The sequence below is a fragment of the Sciurus vulgaris genome, assembly GCF_902686455.1.
Source record: "Sciurus vulgaris genome assembly, chromosome: 2".
Classification (NCBI taxonomy): domain Eukaryota; kingdom Metazoa; phylum Chordata; class Mammalia; order Rodentia; family Sciuridae; genus Sciurus; species Sciurus vulgaris.
The window spans coordinates 11,913,252-11,927,713 of record NC_136462.1 but is presented as its reverse complement, the minus strand read 5'-3'; the positions used below and the strand labels follow the sequence as shown (position 1 = coordinate 11,927,713).

Sequence of the window (14,462 nt, the reverse complement as noted above, 5' to 3'; positions counted from 1 at the left end):
TTTGAACTTCATCTTATTGGCAAGAGGGAGCCTTGGACTGGTTCTGAGTAGGAGAGGGACGAGCTTCATCAGCGAGAGGAGCTGTCACTTCACAGCTGACGAGATGACTTGCTCCCCTCCTCTCCTCCATCACACCTGGGCTTCCCACATCCACAGCAGAGCCATTGCCATAGCAACCCCAGACCCTGACCTTCCGCAGGCCTGTCTTCCACCCACCTGCAGGCCTCTGCAGGGACATATGTGAGTCAGCTGGACATGACTTTATTTCCTTCCTGGCTCTGGAAAACCAGAATCTGACTTCCCAGCATGTGAGGGGGCACAGGATCGGGCCTAGAGCTCAGCGGCCTGCTGTGCAGCCAGTGGCTTCCCAGGAGGGGAGGGGTTCTGCTCTGCCTTGGGAGGGGCCCTGAGGTCCTGAGCCTGCAATTGTGGCCCAGGGCAGGTGGATGAACCCCAGAAGGGTCCAGCTCAGCATTTCCCTCCTTCAGGACAGTCCCATGTTAGACGTCTTCCCGGGGTGTCCTGAGGGCCACTGGGGCTTTTCAGAGTCGGGAAGGGAGGACAGGCCCGCCCCACCCTTGTGGCTCTCTAGCAGGGATTCCCTGTGAGGGGCGCTGCCTGGGCTCCAGTGCTCCTGGCTCCCCAACAGCAGGCCTGTTCTGGGCGTGTGGCAGAACACATGCCCGTGTCCCACAGCCGTCAGCAAAGGAGGTGGCTCTCCAGCCTGCTCCCCTGGGTTACTAGTGAACATGCTGGCTTTGTGACATGGGACATCTTGGGTGCCAGAGACGTGGGCTTATTCTTGAGCCCCTGTCCTGAGTTCTTCAGACCTGGTCACGAGTTCCTTAGACACTGAGTCGGGGGAGGGGACATGGCATGTGACCTCCGACCCTGAAGCCTGTAGATCTCCTTGAGCTGGTCCCAATAGGAACCCCACTTTCCATCCAGAACAGACTATGAAGAGACTGAGCCAGCTGGACCTACTGAGCATGGGGAAGAGAACTTGGGAGCTGTGCTAATCTAGAACCTTCTGGAAGCTCAGATGGGAATGTCTGGAAAAGGGCCTACAGAATATCTCCAGGTTTGGGGAACCCCTCCTGGGATCCTGCAAAAATCTGAGTAGGAAAAGTGCCAAATAAGAAGGCTTGGGGTCCAGGGGCACTGGCTTGATGGGAGATCGCCACTGAGAGGTGGCAGCACCAGGGCCACAGGATCTCAACAGATGCCCCAAAGAAGCGTTTAATAAACTCAAGTCCTTTCATGCTAGAGGCTCTCAACAAATTAGCTAGAGAAAAAAAGACAGCTCCAGGCAATTAAGATGACATAGGACAGCTAAGGTCATACTGAACCAGGAAGGGCTGAAATCCTCCAAGATCAGGAAGGAGACAGGAAGTCCACTCTCTCCACACTGAAGGACGTGGCATGGAAGGCCCAGTCAGAGCTACTAAGCCGGAGAAAGAGATCAAGGACATTGAATTGCCAAACTATCCATTCTTAGATGACTTGACTCAAAGTTATCTTCTTCTACAATTGTTCTGGTCGAGTCTTTTAGTCACAGCAGCGAAAAGGTAACTAAAACTGGGAGGGGGATGTTGGGTGGGCATGGCCTGCTCCTGGGGGGCTTGGGGAAAATGGGGGGTGTGGGGACTCTGGATGGATCCTGGGCCTCGGGCTGCTGTCGAGCCCCACAACCCCCTCAGGATTCCCAGACAGGACTGAGATCTCAGGCATGGACATGCCCAGGACCCAAAGGACGTGGTCTCAGCCAGTCACCGCTGGCCAGCACATGCCTGTGCAGCACAGGGACCTTCCACGCATGACCCAGTGTCACTGAGAGATCCTGTGACCTGGAGTTCTCACACTCTCAGGACACAAAGGGAGACACAGAGACCACAGCATGAGGAATTTCAGGTCACCCACAGACATTGCCCAGACCAGCTCAATTTAATGTGACTTGGCCTAGAGGGGAGGGGCTGAAGCTGGAGAAAGCTATTTCTGAATGGGATTCACCACTTTGGCGCCAAAGAGGGGAAAGTTAGTATACTCATCCTTGACAATGAGCAGGAAGGGCCTGTTGAACTGGAGAGTGGGGGCCTTAGACAAGGCATTCTCTTCCCATTTGGTGGCCCCAGAGGTCACTATCTCTTTCTTGTCCAAGGTCAGCACAGCCTTATGCAGGGCCTGGAGGGGAGAGAAGCACAGGGGATCTGAGGCCCAGCCGCCCCACCCCAGCTGCACCAGCCCCCAGGTGGGAGCCTCATGCCTGGAGGTCCTCACAGGACCTTCTCCTCCTGGACCAGCCTGCCTTGTCCATGGCCTCCCTGTTGGTCACCCAGGTCCCCACTCCCTGTCTCAGCCTCCGCCTGACTCAGCCTACTCCCCTCCCCCTCCTTTCCTTGGACACAACCTCAGCTGCACAAGAGAAAGACCATTGGCCTCCATGGGACCTCCACACGTACCCCCTTTCCATGTAGGGTCATGAGCTTCTCGTCACGAAGACTCTGGTGGTCACCTTCCCAGTGCCCAGACCCCAAGGTCCACCCATGTGGACCTGTAGTTGCTCCTGGTCCCCTCTCACTTTCCTCAGCAAGTGACCCATTTGTCTGAGCTCAGTAATAATTCAGAATTGGGGGTTCACCAGTAGCTCTCAGTGTCACAGATGGAAGATTCCAGAACATTCTCTGCAGTCACTGAGCCTAAGCCTCTCCGTGTCAATGTGGGTCAACAGAAAGGTCAACTCAAAGGTCCCGGGAAAGGAAGAGGCCAAGGGTGAGTGGGCCCCTCAGGGCCAGCAGCACAGGAGGCCACCTCCCTGGCTCTGTCCTCTCCCTGTTGGAGCTCTTGAAGCTCTGCATGTGCGGGAGGAGCTCGCTGGACCTTGCTGTGCCCCTTGGCCCCTCCCTCAGCCTCAGGCCTGAGCAGGCCCCACCCACCCTGGCCTGCAGACCCCTGGACCGTGGTCCTCACGTGCCCTCACCTGGGAGAGACTCAGGGGAGATTTCTCTGTGATCCCTGATAGGTCAGCGCCGTTGCTGAAGACCTTGGTGATGCCCAGTCTGCTCAGGAGAATCCTCAGATCATAGGTTCCAGAGATGGACAGTTTGGGGAAGTGCAGATTGACTGACCTGGCATGAAGGTAGGAAATGAAGCGGTTTCTCAGTTTCTGCTGCCCCCAACCCTGGGCTGAGAAAGTGTTTCCTTTCCTGTTTGACTCTCCCACTTAGTGTCCTGTCCCCTCCCAGGGCAGGTCGGGAAGTCCCTTGACTTGGTGTCCATTAGCTTCCTGGACACCTGGTGTGCTCTCAGCTCCACTTTCCCAGGCACAGGGTGAGGCCCTGGGGCCTGTGCTGAGGCCACACACTGGCACTTGGGCTTGGGAGCCAGTCCCAGGCTGCCTTGTGCTCTGTTCCTGGTCCCGTGTGGGGACCTCAGGAGGGCCGGGTGGCCCTGTGGTGGTGACATGGGTGCAGTTTAACCTGCACGTGTGCCTGTCTGCAGTGTGCCTCCTGCACCAGCGCCCAGCTGGGCTCTTAGGGTGCCCGATGCCCTGCTCTGTGCCACACACCCAGCTGTGTGGCTCCCGGGACCCAGTGAACCAGCCTGAGATGTGACAGAGAGGTGGAGCCTGTGGGAAGGTGCCCTGAGCTTCCGGTGGGGCCTGTTCCTGTTCTGGGCCTTTCCATGCAGGCTTTCCCCTGTGCACCTTGGCCAGTCCTCCTGGGAAGTCCTCCCTGGGGCCGCCCTAGCCTGCAGGCCCCGGCCTTTGTTCTTGGTCCTGACAAAACGTGCTGGCCTTGCAGTTTCTGCCCAGGTACTGGGTGAAGGGCCGGGCACTGTTCTTGGAGGGCAGTGAAATCCTTTAGGCCAGGGTCTGGGTCTGCCCTCTGCTGGTCCCTCCCCCTCTCTGAGCCTGACTGACACTGATGGTGTGCCTGTAGCCCAGGGCCCTGCACAGTCTCCCTGGCCCTGGGGAAGGGCACCTCCCTGTGGGTCACTGGCAGCTCCCATGTGGGGTCCTGGGCTGGGGAGTCACCTCAAGTCAATGGCTCTCAGGATATCTTCAAAGTGCCTTTGGGTCAGTTTCTTCTCCACCTGCTCCATCTTCCCCGGGTCTGGCAGGATGGCGAAGGCAGTGGTGTCGCCCAGGTAGTGCTGAACCAGAACCCAGCTGGACAGCTCCTTGTCCCGATGCAGGAAGAAATTGCCCAGGCAGTTGATCATGGGCACCTTGACTGTGGTCTTCTTGTTCACGTGAAAGTCTTCTGTGATGTGCCGCTCAGCCTCGGCCTCCTCGTTCCATCTGGCTGGAGCGGGGGGAGAGCAAGGTTTGGGTACGTAGGCAGCCCCAGGGTGCCCTGACCCCCTTCCTGCGAAGCTCTCACTGAGCCTCTGCTTCAGCATCTGTCCGATGGGGTTAAGAGGAAATGTCGGGCTGCTGAAAGGTTTGTGTGGAAACAATTGAAAGCTGGAGGAGGTTTTAGGGTTTTGATACCATCAGACTTATTTTGAAAACCCAGTTTCCAAAGAGGCAACCCTGTACTGGGGCTTAAAGTTGATTTACTAGTAACCTGGAGATGCTAAGGACTTTAATGGGCATGACCACACCAGGTACTTCTTTCCTGACAGTTTCCTGTCCCTGTGGATACATGGTTTTGAATGTATTCAGGGCAAACATTGCAGGCACTCCTAGGTCCTCGTCCTGGACACATGGAACACACAGACGCCCGGAGTTCCCCTCTGCCGGACAACAGCCCCAACCCTCGCAACCAGCACTGTGGCAGGTGCCACAGGGAAGCCTGAGCCTCCATATCTCATTGGACAGGAGGAGGCTGGGTTGGGAGGGACAAGATCCTCCCTAAGTTTGGCAAAGTTGACGGTGGCCTGGGGCTCAGCACGACAGGACTCTGACCAGGAACAAGGCATCCAAGATGGAGAGGAGCTGCCCCTGGCCTTGACCCCCCTGGCCTCCCCAGGCCATTGCCCTGGGGCAGTGGATGCTGCCTTAGGACCTGGGCCCTGAGGTCCTGGCCACTGGGCTGGCTGGGGAGCCACACCAGCTTCTCAGCTGTGACGTGCCCCATAGTCCCCTGTGCAACTTGGGTCCTCCTTTCAGACCTGACAACTGGGTATAGTTTGTTCATGACAAGACAAGAAGTCACATTCCAAAGAGGGTGAGATGCTTCGTCCAATGTGGAGGCCAATGAGTGGTGGAGGCAGGATTCGAACCCAGCTCCTGCTCACCCTGAGCTGCCACTCTTCCAGAGCAAGGGCTGTCCAAAGCACCATGCAAGCCACTCCCTGCTACCGCCTGCTTCAACTTGCATTTGTGTCTCTCTGGTTAGGACACGTCACATGTGCCCCTCCCGGGCGGGGATTCCCAGGGGGCTTGAGGACAGCCAGGGCTCTGACAAGTCCTGCAGAGATGACCCCTGATCTGTGCTAGCTCTTCCTCCCTGGCCTCCTTGGTTCAGGGAATGGATTAAACTGTTCCCTAGTGGAAAACTGCCCTGTGGACAGCCTGCCCTGTTCCTTTCCCAATTGCTAAGAAAAGTTTAGGAAGTGGAAGCTTGAGCACCACCTGGATTATTTCTCTGGAACCCGCTCAGGCCGGTGGCGCCACCTTACCGTGGAAGGAAATGTAGTTCACCAGGGCAAGAGCCGTGCCATTCTTCAGATCCTTGACCAGACCCTTTACTTTTCTTTGGGTTTTCTGCTCCATGTAACTGTTGATCTGTTTCTTAGCTCCTTTGATGTTCTTGAAGTTGATGGGGACGATATCTGAGTGGTACAGATTCCTGGCGTCCTGTACAAACTTATCCAGGAGCTTCAGCCTTCTCTGGATGAAGAGGCTGCTGCTCGTGGTCAGCTGCCGCCGTTTGCCCGGCTGCTGGAAGACGAGGAGGAGGTGCCGGAAGCACTCATGGATCTGAGCCTCAGGCGTCCCCCTGGATTTCAACTTCAAGCCCTCCAGGATCTGGGCGTGTGTGTCACCCTTGGTCCCCATGGAGAGCATCGCAAAGGCCATAGCGATGCTCACGGGTGAGAATAAGATATTGGTGTGTCTGGACCAGGTGGCTGGCTCCCTGTATAAGGTGAAGGCCAGGTCGATGACGTCCGCGGAGAAATTATGGCAGGGTAGAGGTTCCTGGTGCTGGTGGCCGTGATCAGACCAGGCTATCTCCTGGGGCTCTGTCATCTGGAAGCCTGGGGCCAGGCAGCACAGGCCTGCCAGCAAGAGGAGGCCCCACGAGCTGCAGGATGGCATCGTCCTGCAAGACAGACAGGGTGGGGCTGTGTCCTGAGCATGGGCCAAGGCCACTCCCTGGCCAGTGACTGACACCAAGCAGAACAGTCTGTTGGTTGGCCCTATGCCGCATGCCCACCCTGGGCAGGCCTCTCCCTGTCCCCATCTGAAATGATGACAGACTCGCTGCACCTGAAGCCCACGCCTGGGCTAGTCCCCGTGGTGAGGTCTCCAGGGCGCAGAGACTGGACGAGGCTCCGGGCAGGCAATTAGGACCCCATAAGGGCCTCGGGTGCAGCCCCGTGGTTGAGTCTGGAGATATTGGATGAGAGGTCGGAGGAGGCACGCACACGTGCTCCCTGGGCCTGGCCATGGGATCCCCTGTGCACCTCACAACATCTGGGAGACAAGAAAGCCCTCACCAGATATGGATCCTGAGCCATGAGTCCAAACAGACCTCCCCTCATCGTGAGTTGCCCAGTACAAAATGTGCTAAGACCTCATCACTGAAGAAACCCAGAAAAATACCCAAACCAGCGTCCCTCTGGCAAGCTCTGTCCCTGCTCTCACCTGTGTTCACGCTTCACTTTCTTGTCAGTGCGGAGAGGAGAACTGTAACTACCCACCATTACTGAGGAAGCTGAAGCCCAGAGAGGTTAAGGCACACGTCCAAGGTCAGCCAGCAAGTAAAGCAGCAGAACCAACTCACCCGCCAGGCAGACTGGGTCCTGAGCCCACGGGCTTGGCCACTCCACTTGCAGCTACAATGACCTTGAGCTGTAAGTGCCAAAGCCCCCACTGTACAACAAGGAAACTGAGGCACAGGAAGCCTAAGGGAATTGCCCCCTCAGGTACCCAGCAGATGGGCTCCGTCAGGATCAGGAAGGACTTTCAAGCACCAGAAACATTTCTGCTGCCCGTCTCCGATCCCCATTATACACTAGATGGAGCAGTTGCTGCCTAGAGAGGGCAGGACCTTTTGCCAAGACACATAGCCAGAACACAGAGTAGCTGTGATGGGCCACGGCTGCCTGACTCCAGTCCAGGCTCCCCAGATTCCAAACACCTCGTGCGCTTTCCTCTTTTCCCAACCACAGTGGCCCCCACTTCATAAGCCACCTGAATTTGGTATTTGTCTGAGTCCTGTGACATTCCTGACCTGGGAAAAGCTACTAATACAGAGCCCCCGAGATCACCCTGGTCCTTGACACTTATGGACATTAGCTTTGGTCTCGAAGCACGTCTTATTCTATTTTACAGAATGGGGGAAAGCAAGACTCAGAGTGGTTTAGGAACACACTCAAGACCACACAGCAGGTCAAACTGAGCTGGGACCAGACATGCCTCCAGTCTGGCCTGGTGCTCTGTGGGCAGCTGGGGTGGTTCCCGTAGTTCTAACTCCTCTGCAGTTGGGAGTGTGGTCACTGCTCAGGGCTGGGCAGATTCCTGGTCCTGGCAGTATAGATCTACTGAGCTGGGAGATACCTTGCCATGGGATGCTGCAGGTTTGGCAGCAGCCTCGAAAACACTAGGTGTCTGTGGTAACGCTGCAGTGCTTGATGTTGGAGTGTCCCCTGTGGAGCACCCTTGCAGAAGGGCTTGCCACCCCAACTTTCTTGTCCTCTTTCTGGACTGGACGGGACTTTCCTGTGCAGTGTGGGTTGAGTTACCCAAGACCTGGTTGAATCTGACACATGGAGACAAGGTGTCCCCTGGACCCAGGCACTTGGGATGTTTCTCCTTCCTGGGGTGAGGACGATGTGGGTCCCAAGGTCTAGGCTGCTATGCCAGGAGACAACAGCTGGTCTCCTGAGCATCAGGGGGCAGCTCAGAGCCACGGGGTCCACAGTCCACCTGGAGCACAGTGCCCCTGGGGTCAGGGCAGTGTCCTTGAAGTACCCTGCTACGATTGACCCCAGGGCCCTACACATACATAGCTAAGGCCCTGTCAGCAGCCCAGTGCTCTGTCCTGGCCACCAATATTGTTCCAGACCTATTGTGGACATGGCGAGGTTGGTCTCTCTAGAAGATCAGTTTTGGGGGCACGAAGAAATTAAAATAGACCTGAGTTCTCTTCCAGGTTGCCAAGAGTAAGCTGTGCCACCCCCAAGGAATAGTGGAACCTCTCTGAACCTCTTCTTTAAAATAGGATGGGGGAAATTAAGTGAAATAAACTTAGGTTTATTTAGTAGGTGTCAAAACTTCCATCCAGATATGAGCCGAGAGGGCAGCTCCTGGGCAGAGGTGGGGCTTTGCAGGCCCACAGCCTTCAGGATGGCGAGGGGCTGACAGATGGGGTGCAAAGCCATGAACCTATCAAGAGAGAGTGAGGAGAGGCAGACTGGGCAGCCAGGTCACCTGAGGAGTTAATGAACACACCGCTCCCTGGGGGACCTGGAGATCAAGGGCAGAGGCCCCTGGGGCAGGAGGGTGGGGCCGGTGAGCAGAGGGGAGAGGACCCTGGACCGTCCTCAGGAATTCTGGGGAACCAGCTTGCTGGGCTGAGCTACAAGGGCTCCCTTTCTCCCTGAGGGAGGTGGGGACATGCAGTGCAGAAGCCCCTGACTGGGTCCCTGGCTTGAGCTAGATTCCCGAAGGAGCTGGGTGAGGAGACAGAGGCAGAGGCCCAGCTGCAGAAGAGGGCAGGGGCTGCCCAGGCCTCCTCCTCCAGCCTCTGCAGGGCAGAGACCAGCAAAGACAGGCGGCCGAGCCAGTCCACGTGTGGAGGGGCCACAGGAGGGAAGGTCGCCAGGTCAGCTCCCACCCAGCGCTCAGCCTGTGGGCCCACTGTGTGCTGGGGGCGGCAGAGCCAGGCGGTTCACCCTCCCTGAGTCTCCCGGCAGCACGGCCAAGGCTTGGTCACCTGGGCTCAGATCCAGCTCTGCCCGTGAGTCCTGCTGCTGTGTGTGCCTCGGTTTCTCCTGGGTGGACCCGGGATGCTGAGCCAGGCGGAGAGGCCCCAAGCACTGCCCAAGTCAGCTCAGGAGGCTGGTGGAGAAGGACTCGCTGGCTCACCTGCCCCCTGAGTTGGCTCCTCACTCACGTGCATCCCTCGGGGACTTATAGGCCACTTTAGGAGTGTGGGGACACTGAGTTCCCATGTGAGCAGGGCCCTTCTGTGCTGGACACGAGCCTCGGGCACCTCCTGAAGCTGGCCAGGTGTCTGCCTGCAAGGTGCCCCTGTCACCTGAGGCCTTGCTGCCCTCCCTGACCTGGTCAGTGCAGTGGAACCAGCTGGAGCCCGGCCATCAGTGGGGAGGTGGGAGCAGCCTTGTGACTCCCTGACTCGGGGGTCTTCTCTGCTGAGACACACCTCAGCGTCGCAGAGAGGAAGCAGCAGTTTCCTCATGTGAAGAGTTGTGTCCCGCACCTGGAATCCCAGCAACTCGGGAGGCTGAGACAGGAGGATTGCAAGTTCAAAGTCAGTCTCAGCAACTTAGTGAGGTCCTAAGCAACTTAGCAAGGCTCTGTCTCTAAATAAAACATATATAGGGCTTGGGATGTGGCTAAGTGTCCCTGAGCTCCAACCCCAGTACCGAAAAAAAAAAGAAGAAAAAAAAAGAGCCGTGAACTGTGCCTAATCCATGGGACATTCGATTATTCTACTCGCTGAAGTTGTAGGGCTCTTTTCTTCCCTTTTTTAGTACCAGTGTTGAACCCAGGGCTGCTCTATCACTGAGCCATATCCCAGGGCCTTTTAATTTTTTTGTTTTGAGACCGGGTCTCACTACCTTGCTGAGGCTGGCCTTGACCTTGCGGTCCTCCTGCCTCAGCCTCCTGTGTCACTGGGATTACAGGTGTGGGCCATCCTGTGGCTGGCTGCAGGCAGTTTCTCCTTTGCAGCGCGACCTGGGAAGTTTCTCGTCAGGACCCGCCATGTGTCTCTCAGGCCCTAAGACCATAGACCCGAGACAGTGGCCCAGTGCCAAGTGGCACAGAGGCCCCGGGTTTGATTGGGAAGGATCAGCTCTACTGACCCACAAATCCTAAGAATTCCCGACCCCTCATACGCACTAAGCCTACCTCTGTTCCCTGTGTCAACCTAAAGGCCAGACAGACACTCAGGAAACACGAGCATCGGGAATGTGTGGGGCCGAGGGAAGGGAATCGCCTTCCCGAGTGGCCACAGGTGTGTTCCACCCGGGGAGCTTCCGGGGACGCCAAGGCTGTCTGACCCAGCGAATGCCGTCTCAAGCCATCGCGAGCCATGCCGGGGAGGGGCGGCACCAGGGCTCACTGTCGCTGTTGACCCACGGCGTGAGCGACACTTCAGAAAATTTCATGAGTTGTTTCCTGTCATCAGGCCCATAATGCCTGGGAGCCCCGTGGCCTTCCTTAATCCGGGTTCTACCGATGTTCACGCTTGGAAGACACTTAGCTGTGCACGCACACGGAGACACACAGACACGCAGGGCAACGCACACTCTGTCCTGCCTCACCAGGCCACACGAGCACCAGGAAAGGCCACACCAGGCCTTCTGGGGCCAGAGCCTGGCAGTGGAGAGATGCAGTGACAGTGTGCGCCGCACAGCATGAAGATGGAGACTCTCCTCACTCAGCGAGAGAGAGCAGCGTAGCTCAGGGAGTGGCTTGTCCTTCCTGCAAGGCCACAGCCTTGAGCCTGCTCTCAGGTCCGGGCCAGGCCCTCCCGGACTGACCCCTATCTGCCTCTCCCAGCAGCCCCCTGAGCGGCCCGTCCTCTGTTTCCCTCTCAGAACCTAAAGTAAAGGACCTGACAAGGCCTGCTGTGCCTGCTGCACCGGAAGCAATCTCCAGGGCAGACCTCCCGAATTGTAGAGGGTTGCAACGCCCCTCGGCGGGATGGTCCCTCTGCCTGCTTCCCTCAGAGCAGCCCCGTTATGGTGAGGTACGCCTCCTCCACTTGAGTGTGAGCAGTTTGTTCTAGTCCTTTCTGTGTGCTCAGACAGAAGCACACAAAGGAGGCGTGCGGGAGGCTGGGCCCCGGGGCAGGGAGAAGCCACCTTGGAACAGGTGCTGTCATGGTCAGGGGGAGGCAGGCTCCCTCTCCCTGCCCTGCTTCCTCCTCAGGGACCCCAGTTCTCTCGTCTTGGAGCAGACCTGGAGACCATCCCAAGTGTCCATGAGATGTTCTGTGGGCCCATGGGCACAGGCCACTCCCGAAACCATGCTGGCTGCCACATCTGCCTGTTGTCCCTCCCGCCTGTGGGGGCTCGCTGTGGGAGGACGACCCCCCAAGGAGGTGAACCCGCCTTTATCCACCCTGGCCCTGCTGGGCCCATTCATTCCCAGGTCACGACCACATCATCTCCCACCCCTCGGGGTCCAGCTTCACCGACACCCCGCCCATCAGGTCCAGACCCAGGGTGTCCAGGTTCGTGATTTACTTCTGAGCTGGTTTGCTGCGGGTGACCAGAGATGGGGAGCCGCCGGGCACCGCTCAGAGCCCTTCTCACGGAGCCCGCAGTCTTGATGGCAGTTTTCACGGAGGAAACCTGACAGGTGGGTCTCATTTTTCCATCTTGCCACTGAGGAGGGCGGAAAAGGGAGGCGTGGGATTCGCAACCTGCTCAGTGGGAAGCTTCTGGGTCTCTGCCCTGTCACAAGGCACTTTTCTTCCTGAAAATATGATGCTGAAAGTCACCTTGGAAATACAGGCAGTTGATCTTGAGAGTTCTGGGTTCAACAGGGCATCTTTGCCTCATGCAGGCTTTGAACTTTGTTCCCTGTGTTCTTTGTTCGACGAGCACAATGGAATTTTTTGAAAGAATGTGTCACCTCTGACTGTTCATTATATTAGTTCATGTTGTTCCCAGGTAACCTTGACTAATCAGCAGCTTTGACTCTGAAGAGCACAGTCCCCTGGAAACTACTGGTCAAGGGCACTGGGGTGGGGGACGGTCCCTGCTGGCCTGTCCTGCCTGCTCTTATCCTCCCCAGCCCCACTCTGCCTGTGTCCCCCGCAGCCTCCTGGCACCTTCTTGCCAGGGGCCTGTGAGCATGTGCCGAGCCCCATGTCACCAGCCTTCCCCGGGCGGTCCCTCCTGAAGGCTGTTCTCCCTGCCTTGGGTGCCTCTCGTGTCCCAGGCCACATTCCAGGCCAGGATGGGAGGTGAAGATGTTTGAATGACTTTGATGAATTCTGGCTACATCGGTCAGGACGGGAGGAGCCTGCTGCAGCCACCGAGAAGGCCAGAGCTTAAAGGCTCCCCCCAATCCGGGTTGGCCTCTCCTCTCTCTGCATGCTCCTGGGGGAGGGACAAAGGGCTCTGCATCCTGGTGGTGCCTGGACCAGGCTGAGAGCGGCTAGTCTGCTCCGTCCCTGCCCGGATGGTCTCCCTCTGGTTCCTGGGGGCCTTCTTGATGCCACAGCCCCCGTCACAGCTGTGAGGCCAACAGTGGCTGACAGAGCACTCCCGGCCCCTGAGGGCCACCGTCAGCACCTCTGAGCTCGAAAGACCAGCCCCTGTGTCCAGCAAAGGGACAAGCTGTACAGCAAAAGTCTGGACATAGGAGTTCGGTGTGGGCATGTGGCTCATGCTCAAGGGACTTTGGGCGTCCAGATGCTGAGGCCCCACCTCCCCTGGCCCAGCTCACATCCCCAGGAGGCTGTCTGGGCTGGGCATGACCAGGTTGGAGATTCGAAAGAGGTGCCGTCTCACTGTGTTCTCCTGGAGACACTGCAAGAGGGATGTTTCTGCCCCCGTGCTCAACGAGAACATTGAGGCGGAGGTATTTGAGGACCAGGTCACACCGGCTCTTCACCATCCGTCCTCTGTGAAACTACATTAGTCACCTGCTCACTTGGCCACTTCTGACTGTGCTGGGCAGGGAGCTGGGGAGGGCAGTTTCCTCCGACTCCTGTGCTCAGGAGCCACCAAGTGGTCAGGAAGCTGCTCAGGTCCACACAGAAGCTGCCTGGTCTTGTGGTGTCCGACTGTGCATGTGGCTAGCTGTGCAGCCCGTGGACACCGACCCGGGAGGACAGTGAGAGTTCTCAGCCCTGCAGGGTGGTGTGTACAAGCTCAAGGGTGAGGGCCAGTGGCCAAACAAAAGTGGACAGAAACAGTGAAGCAAAGCTTTATTGGAATTTAGCTCTTGGGTGAAATTCCCAGCCCCTGGGGTACAGGCCAGGGTGGAGAGCTGGAGAAAATCGCATGTGGCCCTGGCTGCCCAGGGTCTGTATAGGCCAGAATAGGCAGGGGTCCTGCTGAGTGACCAGTGGACGTAAGGGTCAATGGGGTTTATCTGTCCATGTTTGACTGGTTGCTCTTTGACGTGCTGCCCGCTTCCTCAGTTGTTCCCTCCCATGTAACCGCTTAAGTCCTGACCTAACACCCTGACCTTTTTGGTGATATAGGGTGCCAGAGTCCATCTGGCTACTTTCTGCGTGTTAGGGGGCATCATGGGGATAAAAGGTTTGGGCTCTACGTCGGTGGGGATGCAGCTATTAGGGTATAGGAGCATCTGGTTGTATGTCACCCTGGCAACCTCACTTATGCGGTTCCGGGCAAACCCGAGAAGACAGAGAGGAATCGTTAGCAGAAATCCTATCACAAACAGGGGAGTAAGGGTAGGGGTCAGCCAGGTGACCAGAGTGGAGTTCAGCCATCCTGGCCAGGGGTCGTTTGATTGCTGTTCCTTTGGCCTTTCACTCAGGTGTCTGAATGGCGACGTTCTTTTCCACCAGACCGGATTCACTGACGCAGCAACAACATTCTTCTCTTAGGAAGAGGCGTGTTCCCCCTTTGTCTGCGGTCGTATCTAGCGCTCGGCAGTTCTGTAAGGAAACTTGAGCAATAAATGTTATTTGTCTTTGTACGGATGCCAGGGAGGCAGCAGATGCCTCTACTGCCTTCTGGAGTTGCTGTTCTAGCTTTTGGTGGCAGTGACTGTATAACCAAGTCCTCTTGATGGTATAACCTGTGTTTAGTAGAGCTCTCTACATTTCTGTGACTGAGGGCTAGATAATCATACTAGCAAGCATAGATCAAGCCTACCTGTGTAGCTTAGAAGGATCTGTAGGCCTGAAATAGACCAAAACTCCTGACTCTGGCCGTTTCTCTTCATAGTTATCACTCTTTATTTATTCTAGGGGGTTAACACAAGTGTACATCTTAAGTTACATCTAACGATTGTTTCTTTTAAGTGCCCAAGAATGGCTATATTTTGGCTTTCACTGTTTTGCTAGGTGTTTAAGACCAAGCTGGTCAAATTGACCTGTTCCTGTCTGTTAAGA

General features: G+C 56.8%; 1 protein-coding gene across 1 annotated transcript; it reads right to left on the bottom strand.

Moving 5' to 3' along the window:
* Positions 1 to 1,974: 1,974 nt before the first annotated feature.
* Positions 1,975 to 6,265, bottom strand: LOC306653602 (alpha-1-antitrypsin-related protein-like; the record flags this gene model as incomplete). Its single annotated transcript, XM_079126645.1, has 4 exons — positions 1,975 to 2,181; positions 2,978 to 3,203; positions 4,034 to 4,304; positions 5,626 to 6,265. 4 exons carry the CDS (start codon positions 6,263 to 6,265, stop codon positions 1,990 to 1,992), a joined length of 1,329 nt encoding a protein of 442 aa, XP_078982771.1. The 3' UTR covers positions 1,975 to 1,989.
* Between the last annotated feature and the right edge of the window lie 8,197 nt (positions 6,266 to 14,462).